General features: G+C 42.4%; 1 protein-coding gene across 1 annotated transcript in view; it reads right to left on the bottom strand.

The window, feature by feature from the left end:
• Positions 1-18,543, bottom strand: part of LOC141939751 (E3 ubiquitin-protein ligase rnf213-alpha-like) — a 61,539-nt gene that overhangs the window by 37,560 nt on the left and 5,436 nt on the right. The window contains exons 10-27 of the mRNA XM_074860114.1: positions 17,745-18,037; positions 15,255-15,460; positions 14,196-14,369; positions 13,358-13,556; positions 12,461-12,525; positions 11,869-12,067; positions 11,371-11,490; positions 11,178-11,276; positions 10,836-10,964; positions 10,430-10,631; positions 9,438-9,617; positions 7,806-7,937; positions 6,371-6,948; positions 5,320-5,485; positions 4,903-5,120; positions 4,181-4,318; positions 2,601-2,780; positions 368-1,838 (exon numbers count right to left, since the gene is read on the bottom strand). Of these exons, the coding sequence (XP_074716215.1) occupies positions 368-1,838; positions 2,601-2,780; positions 4,181-4,318; positions 4,903-5,120; positions 5,320-5,485; positions 6,371-6,948; positions 7,806-7,937; positions 9,438-9,617; positions 10,430-10,631; positions 10,836-10,964; positions 11,178-11,276; positions 11,371-11,490; positions 11,869-12,067; positions 12,461-12,525; positions 13,358-13,556; positions 14,196-14,369; positions 15,255-15,460; positions 17,745-18,037 (4,749 nt within the window). The remainder of the gene's footprint in view (positions 1-367; positions 1,839-2,600; positions 2,781-4,180; positions 4,319-4,902; positions 5,121-5,319; positions 5,486-6,370; positions 6,949-7,805; positions 7,938-9,437; positions 9,618-10,429; positions 10,632-10,835; positions 10,965-11,177; positions 11,277-11,370; positions 11,491-11,868; positions 12,068-12,460; positions 12,526-13,357; positions 13,557-14,195; positions 14,370-15,254; positions 15,461-17,744; positions 18,038-18,543) is intronic.

Here is an 18,543-nt window from a genome sequence, read left to right on the forward strand (position 1 = left end):
AGGTGGCAGCCAGTTGGGCTAGCCTGTCGTCTTTCAGAAGACATCTGGGCTTATTTAGGCAACCAACTCCCATTCCTGTGAGCGATATTACCCCATAAAGAGGTATTTCTTGCTCTTTCCCAGAGTCTCACACCATTATTTGCTTCTCTTTAGACTAGACAACTGTAGCTCCCCTGAAGATCATGTTTTCTAGACTGCATTGTCATTCCCCTTTGGACTCTTTACAAGTGGCCTAAAATGCCTCTTGAAATTCACTACCCAAAGCTAAACACATGTAGGAGAGCAGAGGGCTCTCCATTGCATGCCACGTTCCTCTCAAGGCCTCCTGGTTTGAGGCATGACTCACAGTAGGACTACTAACACCTACCCATTCCTGCTCGAGTTGAAAATACAAACTTCACATTCTGCTGATAGGGCTCTTCAAAGGCCTGAGCAACAGGGGCTGTCCCACAAGGCACTTTGAGATGGGTGCTCAGGTATGCTTGGATTTCTGTCTTAGAGTAGCATGGGATAGTAACTTTGTAGGTGTCGAAGGCTGTGATGACATAAGAATTGTGAGCTTTGGCATTGCAAAAGATAATGAACCTGTAGTCAGAGACTGTAGAAGATTGCAGCAAGCGGAAGAAGTGGGACTCCAGTTGTTTGGAAACTTTGTACGTTAACTTCTCAGCACCCAGCAAGCAGTAGATTTTCTGGTTTTGAGAATTAGATGAAAGAGCTCTCCTAACAATCAGCTCCACTTCTTCCTCCTCTGTGTCAGGTGTGCACACCAGGACCTCATCATACGTTGGGAGAGGTGCTGTCTTGGTGTGTGTGTAAACGGAGAGCATGTAGAGTAACATTTCCTCTTCTTTACACGTGATGAGAGAAGGTTTCCTGGCTTCAAGGCCTACTGGTAAACTTCTCTTGATACATGTGGTTTCAAGAGCTGCTAATTGATTCAGTGTTTCACCAAAGACATCCAGGCTGATGTATTTGTCTGACACAAGGCCAGTGAATTTTTTACAGTAAGCATCCCAGAGCAGATTCACCTTGTCACAGATGGATGGCAAACTCTCAAAGGAGGTGGCCAGTTCATCTTTTGCAAGGGTGCTAAAAGTTGCCTGGTCAACACCTCTGTTCTTGCTTTTAAACTTCCTTGACTTCTGCAGAAAGGCTTCTCTCTGCTCATCATATAATTTGCTCAGATTTTCAACCTCTTCCATGTCATCGCCTCGTTCAAAAGCAAAATTCATGAGCTTCTGCTCTGTAATGTCAGAGTTTGGAAGGCAGCTCTGCAGGGCTGCCTTTGCCACTGACGTGTCATAGCCAGATTCAACCAGACTTTTGATGAGTTGGGGAAAACGAATTACATAGTCATGCCAGGTAACAGACTCCTTGTCTCCTGCTGATGTGTTAACAGAGTCAAGTGGAGTCATGAGGGCTTGCTCCAGGGCATTTCTAATATCTTCTGCTTTAATGTCATGCTTTATGACAGAAAGCATATTAAGAATCTGTGGCTCTATTACACTATTGTGGGCTTTGGCCAGTTGGCTACATAAATAGAAGAGCTGGTGTGAAGTGAACAGGTTAAGATGATAGTAGGTGTTCCTTTGAGTCTCCAGATATTTCTTCCACTCTACTAGACAGTGCTCCATTGCTTTGCAAAGGCCATCGAGCTCCTCCAGGACAGGTCTGGTGCTCTGAACGAGGATGTCAGCAATTCCAAATTCTGTGTAAACTTTTACTCTGTGTTGAGGATTGCAGTAGATGTCAGCCTTCCAGTTTATGAAGAGGATATTGCCAACACTGAGAAGCTGCAGGTACAACTTTCCAACCATTTGAACCTTTTCCAGGATCTGTAACATGCCACAGACAAAACAGGGAAATGGATTATTGTGTATTTTCAACAACTACTGAATACTTCTCACATTACATTTTCTTCCAAAGATCTATTCAATCCTGTTAAGCAAACAGAAAAAAAAGGATTTGGCTCAATTTTTACGTAGAGCTTCTTCTCAGGATACATTCCTTGGACAAGGACATGCTCTAGAAGTGCAAGTTTTCTTGGAAGACTACTCTTCAAGATGGTAACCAGCACATGTCTACTGAGGGAAGGAGGTCCATAAGAGGAAGGACAGCTCCATTGTCCCAGATAGCAAGAAAATCTCACCCCTAAAGATTATGATGAGCTGTATCCCACCCTCAGAATCATCACCTTTGAGATATCTGGCCCCTTGGAGGTTTCTTCATCTCTGACTAAAGAACTGCTCTGCTTACAATTGATCAGACAGCAAGCAGTTGAGATGGTTCCTCAGGTACGTAACAGAACACCTCACTTCAAAAACCTTCTGAATAAACAGTTGTATAGAAATAAAGAAAAGGCATTTTTGGTATGTGAAGCATCTGGCTTGCGGTGGGTGCCTACACTGGGGTGACCTCCATTACCTTGCAAGGGGAAGGCTGTATTTATAATTTGCCTTACACCTGAGATCTGGGAGTCTGCTACCTCTGTTCCTGAAGTCACACCTGAAGGTCAAGAATAAGTCTCCATGAAAGAATTCTAGCTAAAAACCCCAAACTGCTTTCCAAGCACAAATTGGTGTTGCACTGTGTCTTACCTCCAAGAAGCGGTCTGCCTCCTCTCTACCTTGCTCAGCTTTTGTAGTGACCAACATAAGCTTGTTCTGGAGCTCTGTGAGCTGAGCTAGGCTGTATTCTTTAGCCTTCTGATCTGTCTGAGATTCTTCCTCTGTGGTGTCCTTCAGCAGTAGCACTGAAACACAATCCTCAAGGGCAGCCTGGAAAGCAGGTAAGAGGATCAGCCCCTCTCTGCCTCTTCTCTGTGTAATTCCCCATCCTTGTGTAATGGACCTTCAAGAACAGTAGTAGTACATGCCTGCATATCTGTCATGCCCCGCTCAGATGAGGGAGACAAGTGACTCAGATTTGTAAATCCCCAGTGGAGTGGACAACGGTGAGACAAGTCTCAAAGTCCAAACGTTTATTAACTTCCCACAATGTACTGATCGGATACACAATAATTGGCTAAGTATATAATGATTTGTGGCAGGCAATACAGTATGCCTTGCATTTCTTAAAGGTAGTGAAGGAAAAGGGGAAAAAGGAAAGGGGAGAGATGGAGGGAATAGAGGAATAGAGATCACCGGTCTGTGTTCCTGCATCAATCCTGCCAGTGAGTGTTCAAGAAGGCATCTATCTTCTTCTCTTCACTTCACCCCCCCCCATCCCCTTTTGCTCCCCCTCGATTTATACACACTTTCCTTGGGTCCGTTCCCTAGGTCGACCCACATACCTACGCATCCCATGTATGGGGAGGGGTAAGGTGTTTCATGGAATGATGTAATTAGCATGATCTTGTTAGTCTTCATTAGCATATTCATGGGTGTTAACTTTAATCTAGTCTTCATTAGCATATTCAGGGGTCTTAACTTTAATATGCATTTTGTGGATAATGAAGCAAAGTTCATTCACAGGACAGATGGCCCTTGAAATTTGTCCAGGTGCACCAGAGTAGAGCCATCTTGTCTCCACAGGGCTCCCCCCTCCTGCTGCATCCTGTGTTATTTGGGCAGCCTTATCAGCTTCGACCTCCACACTATCCATCCTGTGACTATAGTTTCATTACTTGCGAGTGTTTGAGGCATTCCTTAGCTCAGAGGGCTTCCACTCCCCCTGCTAACTTTTATCTCTTTCTCAGGCTGTTTTTCTCAGTCCATTTTTCTCACCGACCTGTTTTTACAAGTTGTCTCTCACAATATCACAGCCAAGCATCAGATTTTCCCATGTCGTAAGATGTGGATCATTCCTTCCCTCCTCTATTATTGTGCAGGGCTCATTCTTTCAGGGTATGCTGCAAGCACCACTCTCCTTGAACCATGGAGTAGCAGTTCTCATTTTAAAACTTTACCTTTCCTTTTTTTACTTTCCCTGTGATCAGCTGAGTTGTTTTTTGTATTAAAATATTGCTTTCTTTCCTTCCTGAGGACAAAAAAATCTGCTTTGCCTTGAAAATAACCAAGGCTTAATGGAAGATGTGACATGAGTTTGGCTTTCAAACCTGAGCAGAGATCTATTGGTTATCTGACATACTCCTTGAAGATGGATTTCAAGAATGTTAATTTCTTTGGGCAGAAACAAGCCCCTAGAAAGCACTCTTCAAAGTGTGGAGAACTGTTACCTTGAAATTTTGAGGTGCTGAGATGATAAACATCCCTCTGCTGTTGATATCTCTGGCTTGAGAGATTGAGGAACACTCTATGGAGCCGTGAGAGTCATGAACCATCCGTATCCACTCTCTGTTATCACAAGAATCTTTCTGTTAAAGGTAAAAAAAACCGCAACAGAATAAATCCTAATAACTTGTTGGCAGGTCTGTAAGGACAATTTTGGTAAGAGCGGGGTTTCTTGTACCTGCTGTGGCTGAAGAGACAAAGCACAGCTGTTGCACCCAAATCTACATCTATCTTATAAGCTTTCTGAAAGCCAAAGCCAGGGAATAAGTATTTTGTGAAGCTGCTGTTCTCTGTCAGTCTTTGGCAATTTGGAGGAAGGGTGTCAGTTAAATGGTACCTGGAGTAGGATGGTATCATTTCTGTGGAGAGGATTATGCAAGACAGTGCTAGACTAGACTTTCCTAAACCACAGAGCATTGAATTGACTTTCTTCTGCATGTGACACCTAACGGGTGTCCTCCATTTGCCTTCACATTGGCATGTGATGTCTTTGAAGGTGTCCCAACTGGACTTCAATTCCAAACACCACAGATTTCTCATAGGTTTTACATCATATCCACTACACCCACTTGCATGTCTTGACTCCGCTATGGCATGGCACCAGACTTTGGCAATTCATTCTAGTACAAGTCCAAGTAATTTTGGAACATGGGATTCCTAGACTCACCAACTTCTTGGGCAGATTACTGTCTTTTGCAGTGGCTTCGCTGATGAATGACAGGGCTGAAAAGAACTGTTCAAAACCAGATGTGGGTCCCAGGTCAAATATAATGGGTGCTGAAGCAGCCATAGCATCACGGAAGAACCGCACTTTGTCAATATCCATGTCATTTTCACCTGCAAAAATTGATGCCAGCTCCACAAATACAGGGATTTCTGTTTTGTCTGGTGAAAACAACAACAACAACAAAAAAATCCAAAAATGAAACACATAGTTGAGGAGTTTCATAGTTGACTCATAGTTGAGGAGTTCACATAGTTGACTGATACAATGCCTCTGGCTGTTATGACAAGTAGAGATTAACTGACCCCTTTCTATTGCCTCTCTTGTCTGATGACTCTATTATATCCCAGTACAACTCACCTTTTATTATGGTTTTGATCCAGGAGACAAAGCCTTTCCTTGTGCATTCAAGAAGTTCCCTCAAGAAGTCGAGGATCTCTTGTGGAAGGTTGATCAAACTAGTTTGCATCTTCATTATGTCCTGGGTCATATAATCAAGTCTCTTATTCCTGAATTCTGGCCCTTCCTGAAAAAAGAACCCCAAGACATACTGATGTGTGTCCCTTGGTAAGAAAAGAGGGAAGGTAAGCTCTGCCACGGCCCTGCACATCAATTTCATCAGCCACTCAGAGTCTTTTACAAAGGGCCAGCTCCCCAGAGACTTCTATTCCTCCCATCCAATCGATTTTAATAAAAGCCAGTCTGGTTATTTCAGTACAAGTCCCTGCAGCAGAGGAAGAGTCATGATATAAAACTTCTGCACTGAAGTCCTAATCACTAAAAGGACCTTTCCACAAAATGTACAAGGTCTGCTCCAATTTTAAATATCTGGGGAAACCTGTTCAAAACATGGAAAGCTATCTAAAGTACAAAAAGTTGCAGAACATCCAGCTGCTCCATCTTTGCTACCATAATAGAAAGGTTACGACAGTATAACATTTTAGCTTTTACAGGATTGGAGCAACTAGGCATGGAGATCTACAAAAAAGAACATGTGGAAGCCAAATGAAGAATGGCTGGAGCAGGTAGAAAATATTAGGGTGGGACTGATGCAGAATTTGGTTGCTGACAGAGATGCCTGCATCCATCGGCCTCACACAGTTGACTCAGATGCCCTTGGGTGTCTCTAATGGCACTGGGAGCTCATTTGCAGACAATCAGGAATCTGATTAAGGGTAAGATGAAGCATGTTCCCTGACTCCATTTACTCTACTATAAAGGTGCCAGGCTAAAAGAGAGACTGCTACAACAGTGAAATTTATATTCCAGAAGAAAAATTCCATCCACTGTATCGAGTATGATTTAGTTAAAAGTTAAGATGCACAAAAGCAGAGGTTCCCCATTCAGACCTGACAACACAGGAACCACTAGAGCACTCAGTATAAACCAGATATCCATGTGTCCTACATACATATTTTGTTAGGTCGTTGAGAATCTGAAAATTTCCATTAAGCTCAAGTTTCTTCCGCAGTTCATCAATCATCTTGGCAGTGTTCACCACTGTAGACAGGGTCAGGTAGTTTTTAATCTTCTCCACTGCAGCATCTACCCAGGCAGCTTTTCCATTCCCTTTCCCTTCACTCATCTCCATAATTTCAAACTCCTTCGTGAGTTGACTCTCATTTGCTAACTGCTTCTCAAAATGGCTCTGCAGAGTCCCAAGGGTGATGGAAAAGTCTTTGAGGGCCAGATAGGTACTCCGAAAGTCAGCGATGGCTGGCTTATAAATCTTTTCTTGAACATCTTCTATCAAGAGAATTTTCTCTTCAGGGATTGTGGCTTTAATTTGCTTTGCTTTTTTCTTGCACAGTCTCCAGAAATAATTGCTTTCCTCTAAGGTATGAATTTTTTTCATCATGTCACTGTATTTAGCAAGGAGGTGCAATTCGGGAATTTTCTTCTCACCATTCACAGAAAATTTGCTTACAGACGTCTGATCCTTAAAATTTCCTCTTTTTCTGATGCTTTTCTTCACAGCACTCCTATCCACTAAATAAGGTGGAAACAAAAAAATTAGTGCGTTTCTCCAGCTAGAAAGACACTTATCCTCTAAGCATGGAAATATTCTGAACCTGACCTCAACACCAAAGGGAGATAGGGGTGTGTTTGTGTGCGTGTGTGTGTTTGTTTCACCAAAGTTCTTGGAGAAAAACTGAATCCAAGATCAACACCAAAATAAATGGTGGGCAAAATCAATTGCTCCATGATGAGGAAGGAAGCCTTCAAACCATGGCCTTGAACCTGTGGTAGTGTCTGTACTGTTAGAAAAAAACTTGGCCCTGAAGTAGAGGTTGAGCAGACTTACCCCACCATTTGGCCCACCCCAGCTGGAGAATCACTTCTATTGATTCTTGCACCCAATCTGAGAACTTCAACACTGGGATTGTATGTTCCACTGTCCAGCAGGAAGAACTCACTGGGTGAGTCTTCCCAACCAATATACATTTCTGCTACCTTTTGCTCCTCTGTCCTGCTCTTTTCAGGTCCCAGATCTTGTCTGAAATTGCCCTTTCCCCGTACAAACATTTGTCAAAGTAGGTAATCCAACCTTTTATGTTTCTTGGAAAAATATAATACCTGGCACTGTTTAATCTTCCTCCACGAGACAGATTTTCCCACTATTCTGAACTCCTTCCATACATAAACCCCTAGCAGACTTTACCCATTCCTTTTTTCCTTAAGGACCTCCCTGCTTATTCTCTTCTCCCAGCTACTGCTTGCCACTATAGAGTCATGCAGCACTATTTCCTGGAGGATTTGCTACTAGCTCTTTATTTTTAGGAGACAGCTCCCCATTCAAGAACCATATAGGCAATCCTGTCCTCTCAAATATAATGGGATGGTACCTCTTATCACATCCTCTATGCTGCTGCATAGATGCAGAAATGAGCATCTCTGCTTCTTCTGCTCTTCAAATTGCATATATTCCTCCCTTCTGACTTCCAATACTGTTGTTATACAGCTGGAGATAGTGGAATCTGGAGAAAGAAACAAACAAAGAATACCAACCATGCCCAGACCTCAGATATAAAGGATTTTTGAGAAAATCACTTGGAGAGAGAAAAGAACTACTGGAAACATAACCGCTGCCATTAACAAATGCATGCTTGAATTTGCACAAAGGCCTTGGGGGGTACTGGTGGATGAAAAACCGGACATGAGCCAGCAATGGGCTGCATCAAAAGAAGCGTGGCCAGCAGATCAAGGGAGGTGATTCTTCTCCTCTAATCCACTCTCCTGAAACCCCACCTGGAGTATTGTGTTCAGCTCTGGAGTCCTCAGCACAGGAAAGACATGGACCCGTTGGACTCAGTCCAGAAGAGGGTCACAAAAATGATCAGGGGTATGGAACACCTCTCCTATGAGGAAAGGCTGAAAAAGTTGGGGTTGTTCAGCCTGGAGAAGACAAGGCTCCAGGGAGATCTTATTGAAGCCTTCCAGTACTTAAAGGGGGCTTATAAGAAATATGGGGACAGACTTTTTGGTAGGGCCTGTTGCTGTAGGACAAGGGGTAATGGTTTTAATCTAAAAGAGGGTAGATTTAGACTAGATATGAGGAAGAAATTATTTACAATGAGGGTTGTGAAACACTGGTACAAGTTGCCCAGAGAATTTGTAGTTGCTCCATCCCTGCAAAGATTCAAGGTCAGGTTGGATGGGGCTCTGAGCAACCTGATCTAGTTGAAGATGTCCCTGCCCATTGCCAGGGGGCTGCCCTAGATGACCTTTCCAACCCCCACTATTCTATGATTCTATATGTTTTTTCTACTAATTTTCACAATGCCTTACAGTAATTGTGCCTCTTCCCTTCTCTCCCCTGTCATTTCTTTGGTGAAATAGCAGGGTCTGTAGCTGTCTGTTTCAAGAAAATCCCTTCCCTGCTTCTGAAGACAACAGACGGTACTTTTGGGATAACTTTCCAGTGTTAAACCCTATTTTGAAGAATCTTATGATTCACAGGACATGTATAAATGCTACCCACTGTTCACCACCTCTCACTGTTATACAATCTCTCAAATGTGATAAACACTTCTAGGGGCTTTGTCATATTCTTTTTGTTCAGATACATGAACAGTCTTCCGTAGGACAACACATAATTGATATAGTTCGACTCCCTCATGGCAGGGGGGTTGGACTAGATGACCTTTAAAAGTCCCTTCCAACCCAAACTATTCTATGATTCTAACAACACAAATACAATTCTATAAAAAAATCATAAGAAGACTGCAATATTTTAATTGCTATCCATTGTACAGAAGAGGAGTATTGTTTTCTGGTCTTCATAGTGTTAATGGCTTAAAAATACTGCCTGTATTAAACTTTTATATTTTTTGCCTTGTGTTTGGTCTCTTGCAGAGAAGTTTTTGCTTTACTTGTATTTTAGATGTTTTTCCGATAGTTATATGTTCTCTTTGCCCCATTGCATAGGAAAACACACCACATGTTTTGGGAAATAAATTTGGAAACTGTAAGCTTACCGCAGATGCACAATATATCCTGAAATACCACCTGATGCTGCAAGATAATGGACAGTATGTTGCAGGGAATTTCTCCTGAGAAAACTCGATGCCTCAAAAAGTGGAAGAATTTGAAAAACTGCGAAAGCAGGATTTTTGCTTTTTCACTGATCTTATTTTGAAGCTTGTGCTCTGAATTATCTGTAAAATAGATGAAAAATAGTGATAGAGCTGTGCTTTCAAAAGAAGCATTTTCCCCACTGGATTTCATTTTAACATACATCTTCAGGAAGAGTTAGCAGCCTCACAGCACCCTGCCTCCAAGCCATGAGTAGCAAGGGGATCTGTTACAGCCAGCTTTATGAACTGCATAGATTTGGTTGTTTTCCCATTAAGTGGCCAAAACCAGTATGTGGGAAAAATGTTGCTTTGTTCCCAGTCAATGTAAAATAGCATTTTTCAATTGTTTCAGGTACATGAAAAGCAAAATGTATCTTTAGAGGACCCTGGCCTAGCTTTGGTTATAAACCTCCTTCACACAGGAGACAAACCTCTGGGGTGCTTCACAATTAGCATTTCTCTTTTGTTTTGTTTTGGTTTGGTTTGGTTTTTTCTTTTTCAGAGAGTATTTTTTTTAATATCCTTCATTTAAAAAATGAAACACCTCTCATGAATGTGCAACAAAAGACCATTTCAACTGGAAAAATACATTGAGATGTTTCTTAGCTTCTTAAATGAAACATTGTTTTCCCAGGGTATGTGAATATTTTGTCTCTTTAGTTTTGCGTTGGCAACAAACTTGGCAGATCTTTGAACAAAGCTGGTGAAACCTCATATTTCCTTCTAGCAAAAGAAAGGACTTGATGGCAAACTTCTCCCAGCTCCATGGCTGAACTTTTGTTTGGTGTGGGATTTTAGTGATACGTGCATCAGATGTTGGTTGGCTTTCAGAGCCCATCAAAACTCACTTCCAAAACAAAAATTTTTAAAAAGCCCCTCTGTGGAAAACTCACAAGCAGAGAGGAGATCACAGATCACAGAAGAGCTGAGCACCTCTGCGAGAACTGGGCCCGTGCTGTCGACAAAACTGTCTACTTTTTCCAACGTGCTCATCTTGTCTGAGAATATTTTCTCAACAACAGCAGAAAGCACTTTCCCACCAGTTGACCTTTCTGTCTTGAGGACTTTGGAAACCATTTTTCCTAACATAGGCTCCTGTAAGGACAAGAAATTTCTCCTCTTAGTTGTAAATAGGCTTTGCAGAACCTGTACCTTTACAGAAAATTCCTCTCCCACTCCATTAACCCACCACAGACCAAATAAGCACAGCTAGCAGAGTGGGTCAACTCAGTGTGGCAGGAAGTAGAAACTCCCAGCTGTGCAAGAAGGGATGGTGACATTTAGACAGAAACTCTGTACCTCACTTTTCTCGAAGTATTTAATCCTTTGAATGACACAATCTGTAAAGCAGCTCTCCAGATTTTTATTCCAGCACTTGTCCTTCTTCATGAATTCCAAGTAGAAGTCTGGAAGTTTTCTGCCATCTACCTGCAGGAAGGAAATGCTTAAGCTGCAGGTTTTTTTTTTTTTTCTGGGGCCTTGCCAAATATCATTGGGTTGTCAGAGTGGGGGAGGAGTTATGTCCCTCTACACCAGCAAGGAGATGGCTGCTTCATCTCCCATCATCCAAACACTGACTGGGACAAAACAAAGCATCCTGGGATCAGGAATCTTGGATGGAGTTAAGTAACCATAACTTACTTTCTCCAGCCACCTTTCAACCATGCTGTATATCAGGCTTTGCCACTTCTGGGCCCATTCCACACAGAGGATCTTAAGCAAGAACAGCTCGTGCCACACCTGTGGCAGAAAAATAAAGCTGGTCAACTGGGCCTCAAGGTATAGACAGACCTTCCAGGGTGGGTGGTTATCCCTGTGGATTCTTGCCACTCACATTGATGTTTTCCAGGAACTGTCTATTTTCCACAGGTGGCCTGAGCAAGGATTTTTCCAGCCACTCCTTGATGTAACCTTCAAACTCATTGTACCTTTCGGAGATAAACTGCTGAAATTCCTTGGAAAATAAAAAAAATGGAAGAATTGGCAAGGAGAGACAGATTTTCACTCTGGCTTTTGATCCTTAACTGCTGTGTACAGAGTGAAAATGAAGACTTTCCCATAACTATCAATGGCTTCCAAGAAGAGAAATGGCTGGCACACTCTGAGATGCTACCAGCCTTGTTTGCACCTCTCTGTCCATGCAAACCCTCCTCATCTGCCCCAGCGCAAATTCTGACAAGGTTAGAATAAGTAACTGAGAAAGGTACCTAATGCTCTACTGACACTCCTATAGTTGGCCATGTTTGAATGAAGCAGACCTGAACTCCTGTCCCTTCTCAGCTAAAAAGACATAGGTATATATCTTCATGAAAGCTGTGGGTGTTTTTTTTACCTGATTTGCTTGCAACACATCTGATTTTGCAGCAAACATGTCAAGTATCCGTAGCAGTGACATTATCAGGCTAAATGGCACTGCATGCCAACGCTTTAAGGAAAATGAAAGCAACGCATATGTTAAAACCAGACACTGCAAGGCATCTTCCGTATTACTTGTGGGCTTTGTCAGCTGCTCCGTACACCCTGGCAGGCATCTGTGGACACAGAAAAGCATTGTACACCTCTTGTGTTCATTCTAACAATAGCATTTAAAAAAAGTCAACACAACCTTGAGTTTAAGTGCCCTTCATTTGCTGTACCATGCTATGCAATTTCAGCTGACCAGAGCCACTTATGTGTCTGAATTTGGAGCTGAATCCCACAACATGAGACGGAGGTAGACTGTCTGGCAGGACAGATTCCCCTGTGGACCTCCTTCCCACATGATACTGCTCAGCCCCACAGGGGTTTAAAAGATTATGACACACAATTAACAAAGAAAATTATTACAGCCTCCCTTGTTCTGCTCAACCTAAGTCTAGCTATTCCTTCCCACCTCCTCCACAGAACTGTCCTAGTATTTCTCCTCTCAACAGGTTAGCACTTACAAGTCCTTGAACCAGCATTTCATCCTTTCAGCAATGTTGTTCAAAACTCCATTCAAATCCTTTTCCTGAATAGAGGGTAAAAACATACACTGAAAACAACTGTGAAAACACATCCGTTCCTAGAGCTGAGGCAGTCTCCTATGAAAAATAAGTGTGAAACCTTCAGAGAATTTTTTTCTGCCAATGTCTGATTTTTAAAAAATCCCTAGTGCTTCCAGATGGAAAGGCAAATCTAGCTCCTATTAAAGCAATCACTTCAAATCCCACAGAAGCTAGCTGTCTCCAAGATCTCTGGAGTTCAGTGGGTTGTGTGGGAGGGCTTAGCTCAGATTTTTTCAAGTACAAACCAGAGTGTGTTGGGGATAAACCCTATAATAAGCACCAAGAAGTAGATTTTAAGTGGAATTCCTCTCCAGGGCCTCAGAGCATATTACGACAGTCTAGTTAAAACATAAGTGAGAATGACAGAAAGTAGGTTCCCACAGACAAGTCCAATTTTCATTTAAAAAGAGTCACTGCCCCAAAAATGCAAGTTAGACTTTAACTTCCTTCTTTCAGCCTTTCCAATTTCTGGATCATCACAGTGTTCGTATTGGGTACTGCTTTTGGAGACAGGATATAAAATTGTTTAAAGATTCTGAATAAAATTCACTTGATACAGCATTTGCTAGCCTTTTTTAAACCAGGCCAAAACCCAATGAGATCCCCTTGTCCTTTCTCTTTGCAACTTCTCCCAAAACATGGTTATTGAGCTCTTATTCTGGGTTCCTATGATTCAACCCCTTGGATTTGCTAAAAACTTCTTCAAGAGACAGGGAGACTTTCTTGCTCACCTGTACAAAATTGTACAACTTCCCATAACCTAGGGAAGAAACACTAAAAAGAAGTTGATCTTACATGCACTTGGGATGGTTTACTGACGACTTCAATGACGCGTTGATGTACAGTATCCAGGAGGAGCTGAGGTGGAAACTTGATTTGGAGCAGGGAGTTCTTGGTGAAATTCTTCAGTGCCAACATCTCCAAGACCGTCTTTGCCAGTGGAGAGCAGCTTTCAATGAATGACTTCTGAATCTCTATCATTGCCAGAACTTTCCTATGAAAATGGACCATCAACAGCAGATGCACTTTGAAACATCAGGAGACACTTTGTGTCATCTTATGTGTTCCCGTGGCTGGCCAATGTGGCACTGGACTTAAAGAAGATGTGGATGGACACTGAATGGAATATCTGGGATTTTAGAGCAAGTGAATTTACACAGTAAGATTTTTTTTTGAGGTTTTTACATAAGAAATTCTGTGTTTGAGACTTTCCATCCAGGGGCCACTGTCTTGTGTGAGTGCACAAACATACCTTTTCTTCCTGTCCAGTTTGCCTGCAAACAGGTTATTTTGGAGTGATTCCACCTTTCCCCCGTGAAACAATGGCCAACTGAGGATCTAGGGATAGTTCTCTCCTTAAGGCCACTTCCAACAGGCTGTCTGAATAAGGCTGCACAGTCCTCAGCTCAGTCTTCGCCTTCCTCCAACTCACCTTCAAACACCCTTCTCTTCTAGTTAGAGCTCAGGGCAGAAGTAGGATGTATGAGAAAGTGAATGACTTGCAGCCCAGGGAAGAAACACAAAGTTTCTGGTGGTTGAAAGTCCACAAGCAAAAGCACTGAAAAATTATTCTAACAGTACAACAGCTTATTTCCCTGATTCAGCCTTGATGCTCTCTCCCTTTCAAACCTACCTCTGCTTCTCTTCATCATCTCTCAGCGACAACAAGTGTTGTAAGGGAATGGTTTCTGGAAAAAAGGGGTCCTCCATATTCTCTGTGATTGCATACAGCAATGGAATCAGCCAAATACACAAGGTGCTGCCTTTATTACTTAAGAAAATTTTCTTCACAGTTGAAATGTAATTGCTGAAAAGAAAGAAAACCACTAAAAATCTCCATCAGTAGTCAGATCTCCCATAACCACTGCCTAGGATAGCAGTGGCAGGGAGTTGTGTGGTTACCCCTTAACCCAATGGCATTCATCTTGCCAACATGTAGATGCATGAAGGTATGGGAGAGAGAGCAAGAGCTTGGTTCTAGAGACCTTATCATCAGACATTCATGTACAACAAATGAATCCCACCTCAACTTTCCCAAAACAGTCTCCCTCCATAAGTTTTATGTAGCAAAGGAAAATCAAAACAGAAAAGCCTCAAATGCTATAGGTTAAATCAAAACAGCATGACAGAATACAGTAATCTGACTTTGTGGTATAATACATTCATTTTCGTAAGGCTCAATTCAGCTGTCTATGCAAAAATGTCTAATTCTCTTTGAGATGTCTGGGACATCCAAGACAGACCTGCAGGGTTTTCAGATATGAACCAGAACTTCTGGGAGATATTAATCCTTTCAAATTGTCAACAGGAGGCTTGGTGAGATAGCACATGGCATCTAAAATGACACCGATGCCCAGCTGAGTCTTGAATCTCCAAAGATTACAAGAGAAGCCTGGACACCTACAGATGTGCATAACTGTAACGGTCTGAAACTCAAACCAATCCCTGCCAAAAATAGAACCTGTGGCTCTCCTTCAATCAGAGACCTGGCAGAGGGAACAGACTGCAGATGTTATGGCAGCCAGCGGCAGAAATACAGCTAGGAATTTTTGAACTGAAGGGGAAAGAGAGTTGGGGGACCACATTCTAGCTCTATCTTCACATAATTGCTCCATATAGAAAAAGACCCAATGAACTGAATAACTACAGAAGGATCTGTAACTCAAGAAAATAGGATGACACTTTTAATTACCTCTTTCTTCTCAGATACTTGAATTTGCCTTGAAATGGGCCGATGTCCTGGAACAGTTTTTCAGCCTTGATGATTACCTCTTTGCTTAGTGGGATGTCATAACAAGATGAGGTGTGTAAGGCAAAAAGCAGCCCATCATCTTTACTCTTCTCTCTCTCCAGATATCCAATGATCTTGTCCATGAACTTTGTCATGTTATCATGCAACTGGACAATGAGAATAAGGAAAGGGGGTTTCATCAAGATAGGCAAGACTATTTTACTTGAGGAGCTGGTAAGGGTTCAAAAAGTAGGATGGAAGATGAAAGTTGCTAAGTATCATTATTTGGAGGCAAAAGCCTTGCAGTTAAAACACTTAAAGACAGGTTCCTGTCTTTGCAATAGCTAACAAATTTCTTAGCTTCCATTGCATCTCACTGCCCTGGCACTACCCCAGGGAAAATGTTTTCCTGGCTGTTACAAGTTTACCAAGCAGTTCTTATATGCTGAATCCGCACCAGCACCAGGAGTGTACTAGCCACCCATTCTAGCCCTACTGCAGATGAAGTATAGATAAACAGATCTTCAGTCTCACAGCTGAGCTGGGAAATCAAAGGGAATCAAAAGAAATAGTGGAGATTCTCTCAGAGGCCTAGCTTAGTATGGGAGTATGACTCCATGACTGTGAAACCCAAAGGGCAGATAAACAACTTTCACCTAAACAGAGATGCAGAATCTGTCACTGTACTCATTTCATTAGGATTTCCCTACAGATGACTTGCAAGGCATTGCTCTGCATTCTGTGTAGCCCAGGTGTATTTCAGGCTTTCCACTCTGTGTGACCTTTCAGGATACATCCACAACGTAAGACAACATCCCCACCTAGCTGTTTGTAACCTGGGTACCCACTCCTCTTCTGGATATACCCTGCTGACTCCCTCTGAGTCAAGCCCCAGACCATGCCAGGTGGATGTGGCACCTCAGGTCAAACAGGACTTCCATTAAACAGCACTAGCAGGTTGAGCCTGGCCAACAGCCGAACACCCACCAGGCTTCTCACTTAACCTCTTCTCCAGTGGGCCAGAATGAAAACAGAAGGCAAGTGAGAAGACTCATGAACCAAGATAATGAGAGTTAAACAGTGAAAGCAAAAGCTGTGCAAATAAACAAAGCAAAAAGAATTCATACACTACTTCTCATTGGCAGGCAGATGTCCAGCCCCTTCCTGGGTGGCAGGGCCTCAGCACATGTAACAGTTGCTTGGGAAGACAAATGCCATAACTGCAAACATCTGTCCTTCCGCCTCATTTCTCTGAGCTATTATTGCTGAGGACAACATCATATGGTATGGAATATCCCTTTGGTCAATTTGGGCCAGCTGTATTGGCTATGTCCCCTCCCAACCTCTTGTCCACCACCAGCATACTCACTGTGAGGAGGGAGAAAGCCTTGATGCTGTACAAGCACTGTTCAGCAATAGCCAAAACATTTGTTTGTTATCAACACTGTTTTAGTCACAGATGCAAGGCGCAGCACCATATGCTATGAAGAAAGTTAACTCCATCCCAGCCAAACCTAGTACCATCTCAGACAGAAACCATGATGTGTGGACATCAGTGGTCTCCTTTAGCCATTGGGATTTTGCCTTTTTATTGCATTTGCAGGATAGGGATTCACTTCCATGAACAATGAGAGTACTGACTTCAGCCTTTCTTCCAAGATTCCTGCGCAATCCATAGCAAGAGATGGTTGTCCACCTGTCCACATTAGGATAAAGAAAAACATCCTACTCTTTGTCCCTTGCAGATGTATCTCTGCTGGTAATAAAGGGAGCTGGGGAAGGGGGGCTTGCTCAGGTGGACCTGTTCACACTGAAGTTAGTACTCAGCTCAGGAAAGTAAACACCTGAAAGAAGCAATTTCAGCATAGAGAAGTCAGTAAGGACTGGTAAGACGTTCCTCCGACTAAACATCAGTGCATACTGAATGGTTGACTCTCCAATCCTTCAGTGACTCTGCTGACTACTTCTCAGCACCTACAACAGGAGCTAAGAAATTCAGCATGTATGCACTCAGTTATTTTTCAATATGCCAATATTATTTTAGGTGTCTGCAACCTTGAACTGCATTCTACCTTTGCTTCATACTCCTGAGAAGTAAGTCAAATGGGAATCTAATCTAGACTTTAAAATGAGGCGTTGAAGCCTGAACATAACTGCATATGAAATTCTTTTTTTCCATGCAGGATTCTCAAAATCAGGGTAGTCTTTCCATGACCCATCCTCAAAGCTAGTTCTACAGATGACACCATTTGGATCTGATTCCAGTAGAGATCTCCTTTGACCTCATCAGTCTTTGGGTCCAACCCAGAAACTGGAAAAAAACAATGAAAATAAGGTCCATCCATTTGATGTTCAGAACCCTACACGGAATTAGAGGTAGCTGCAGAAATTTCTCTTCAGGGGTCTGTCTACCTGGGAGCTGCTTGCTACTTTGACTTGGTGTATACTTACCACTTGTTCAGTAAGATTAGTCAGAGAATAGGTTTCGCCTTTTTCAGCATCTCCAAGATAGATTTTGAAGCTCTCCGTGTAGTTCCTCAGTTTTCTTTCTATATTCTTAAAGCTGTTCTGGAGCTTGATGGGCTGGATAAATTTGTCTACAAGGTATTCTATAATACTACAGTTGACTGACTTTTGGGGCATTGTTGTTGAACACCATAATTTGAAGGAAGGCAAATGTTTGAAGCGATTTTTTTTTTTTCCATGAAAATAGCACTTCATGTTTTCAAAAATGGTCCATGTACCTGGGAAGGAATCAGGGTCTGTGAATGAACCTTCAAACCTATAAAAGATGAACTTTATACTGTCCCTGAGCTAACGATAGCAATTACTTTTTATGAATGCCAAGCCCAGCTGAGCCATAACTGGGGCACTAATGCACAAAACTCACCATGCATATATAAATTCAGCCCTAGATATCTCACCTGTACTTTAGATGGGCCTGGTGTGCATAGCCCACGGCTGATTCAATTGCTCCAACAGTAGGTGTCTACTACTTCTAGAGTCATCCTGGCATATTCAAAACATCTATATAGTGTGGTAGATCTGACACTGGACCTCCAGGTCACCTGCACCCTTCTGGAATGGCAACTGAAAGCCATTCTGAAAGGTAGATGCAAAGGTGATTCAAGGCTCCATTACACACTCTCCCTTGCCCAACAATGAAAAGCCTAAGTTTATTCTGGTAAAAAGCAAAATAACTTAAACACTTCTTCCTGAATAGTTTGTGTTTATGTTTTATAAAGAATTT

The sequence above is a fragment of the Strix uralensis genome, chromosome 2 (genome assembly GCF_047716275.1).
Source record: "Strix uralensis isolate ZFMK-TIS-50842 chromosome 2, bStrUra1, whole genome shotgun sequence".
Taxonomy (NCBI): domain Eukaryota; kingdom Metazoa; phylum Chordata; class Aves; order Strigiformes; family Strigidae; genus Strix; species Strix uralensis.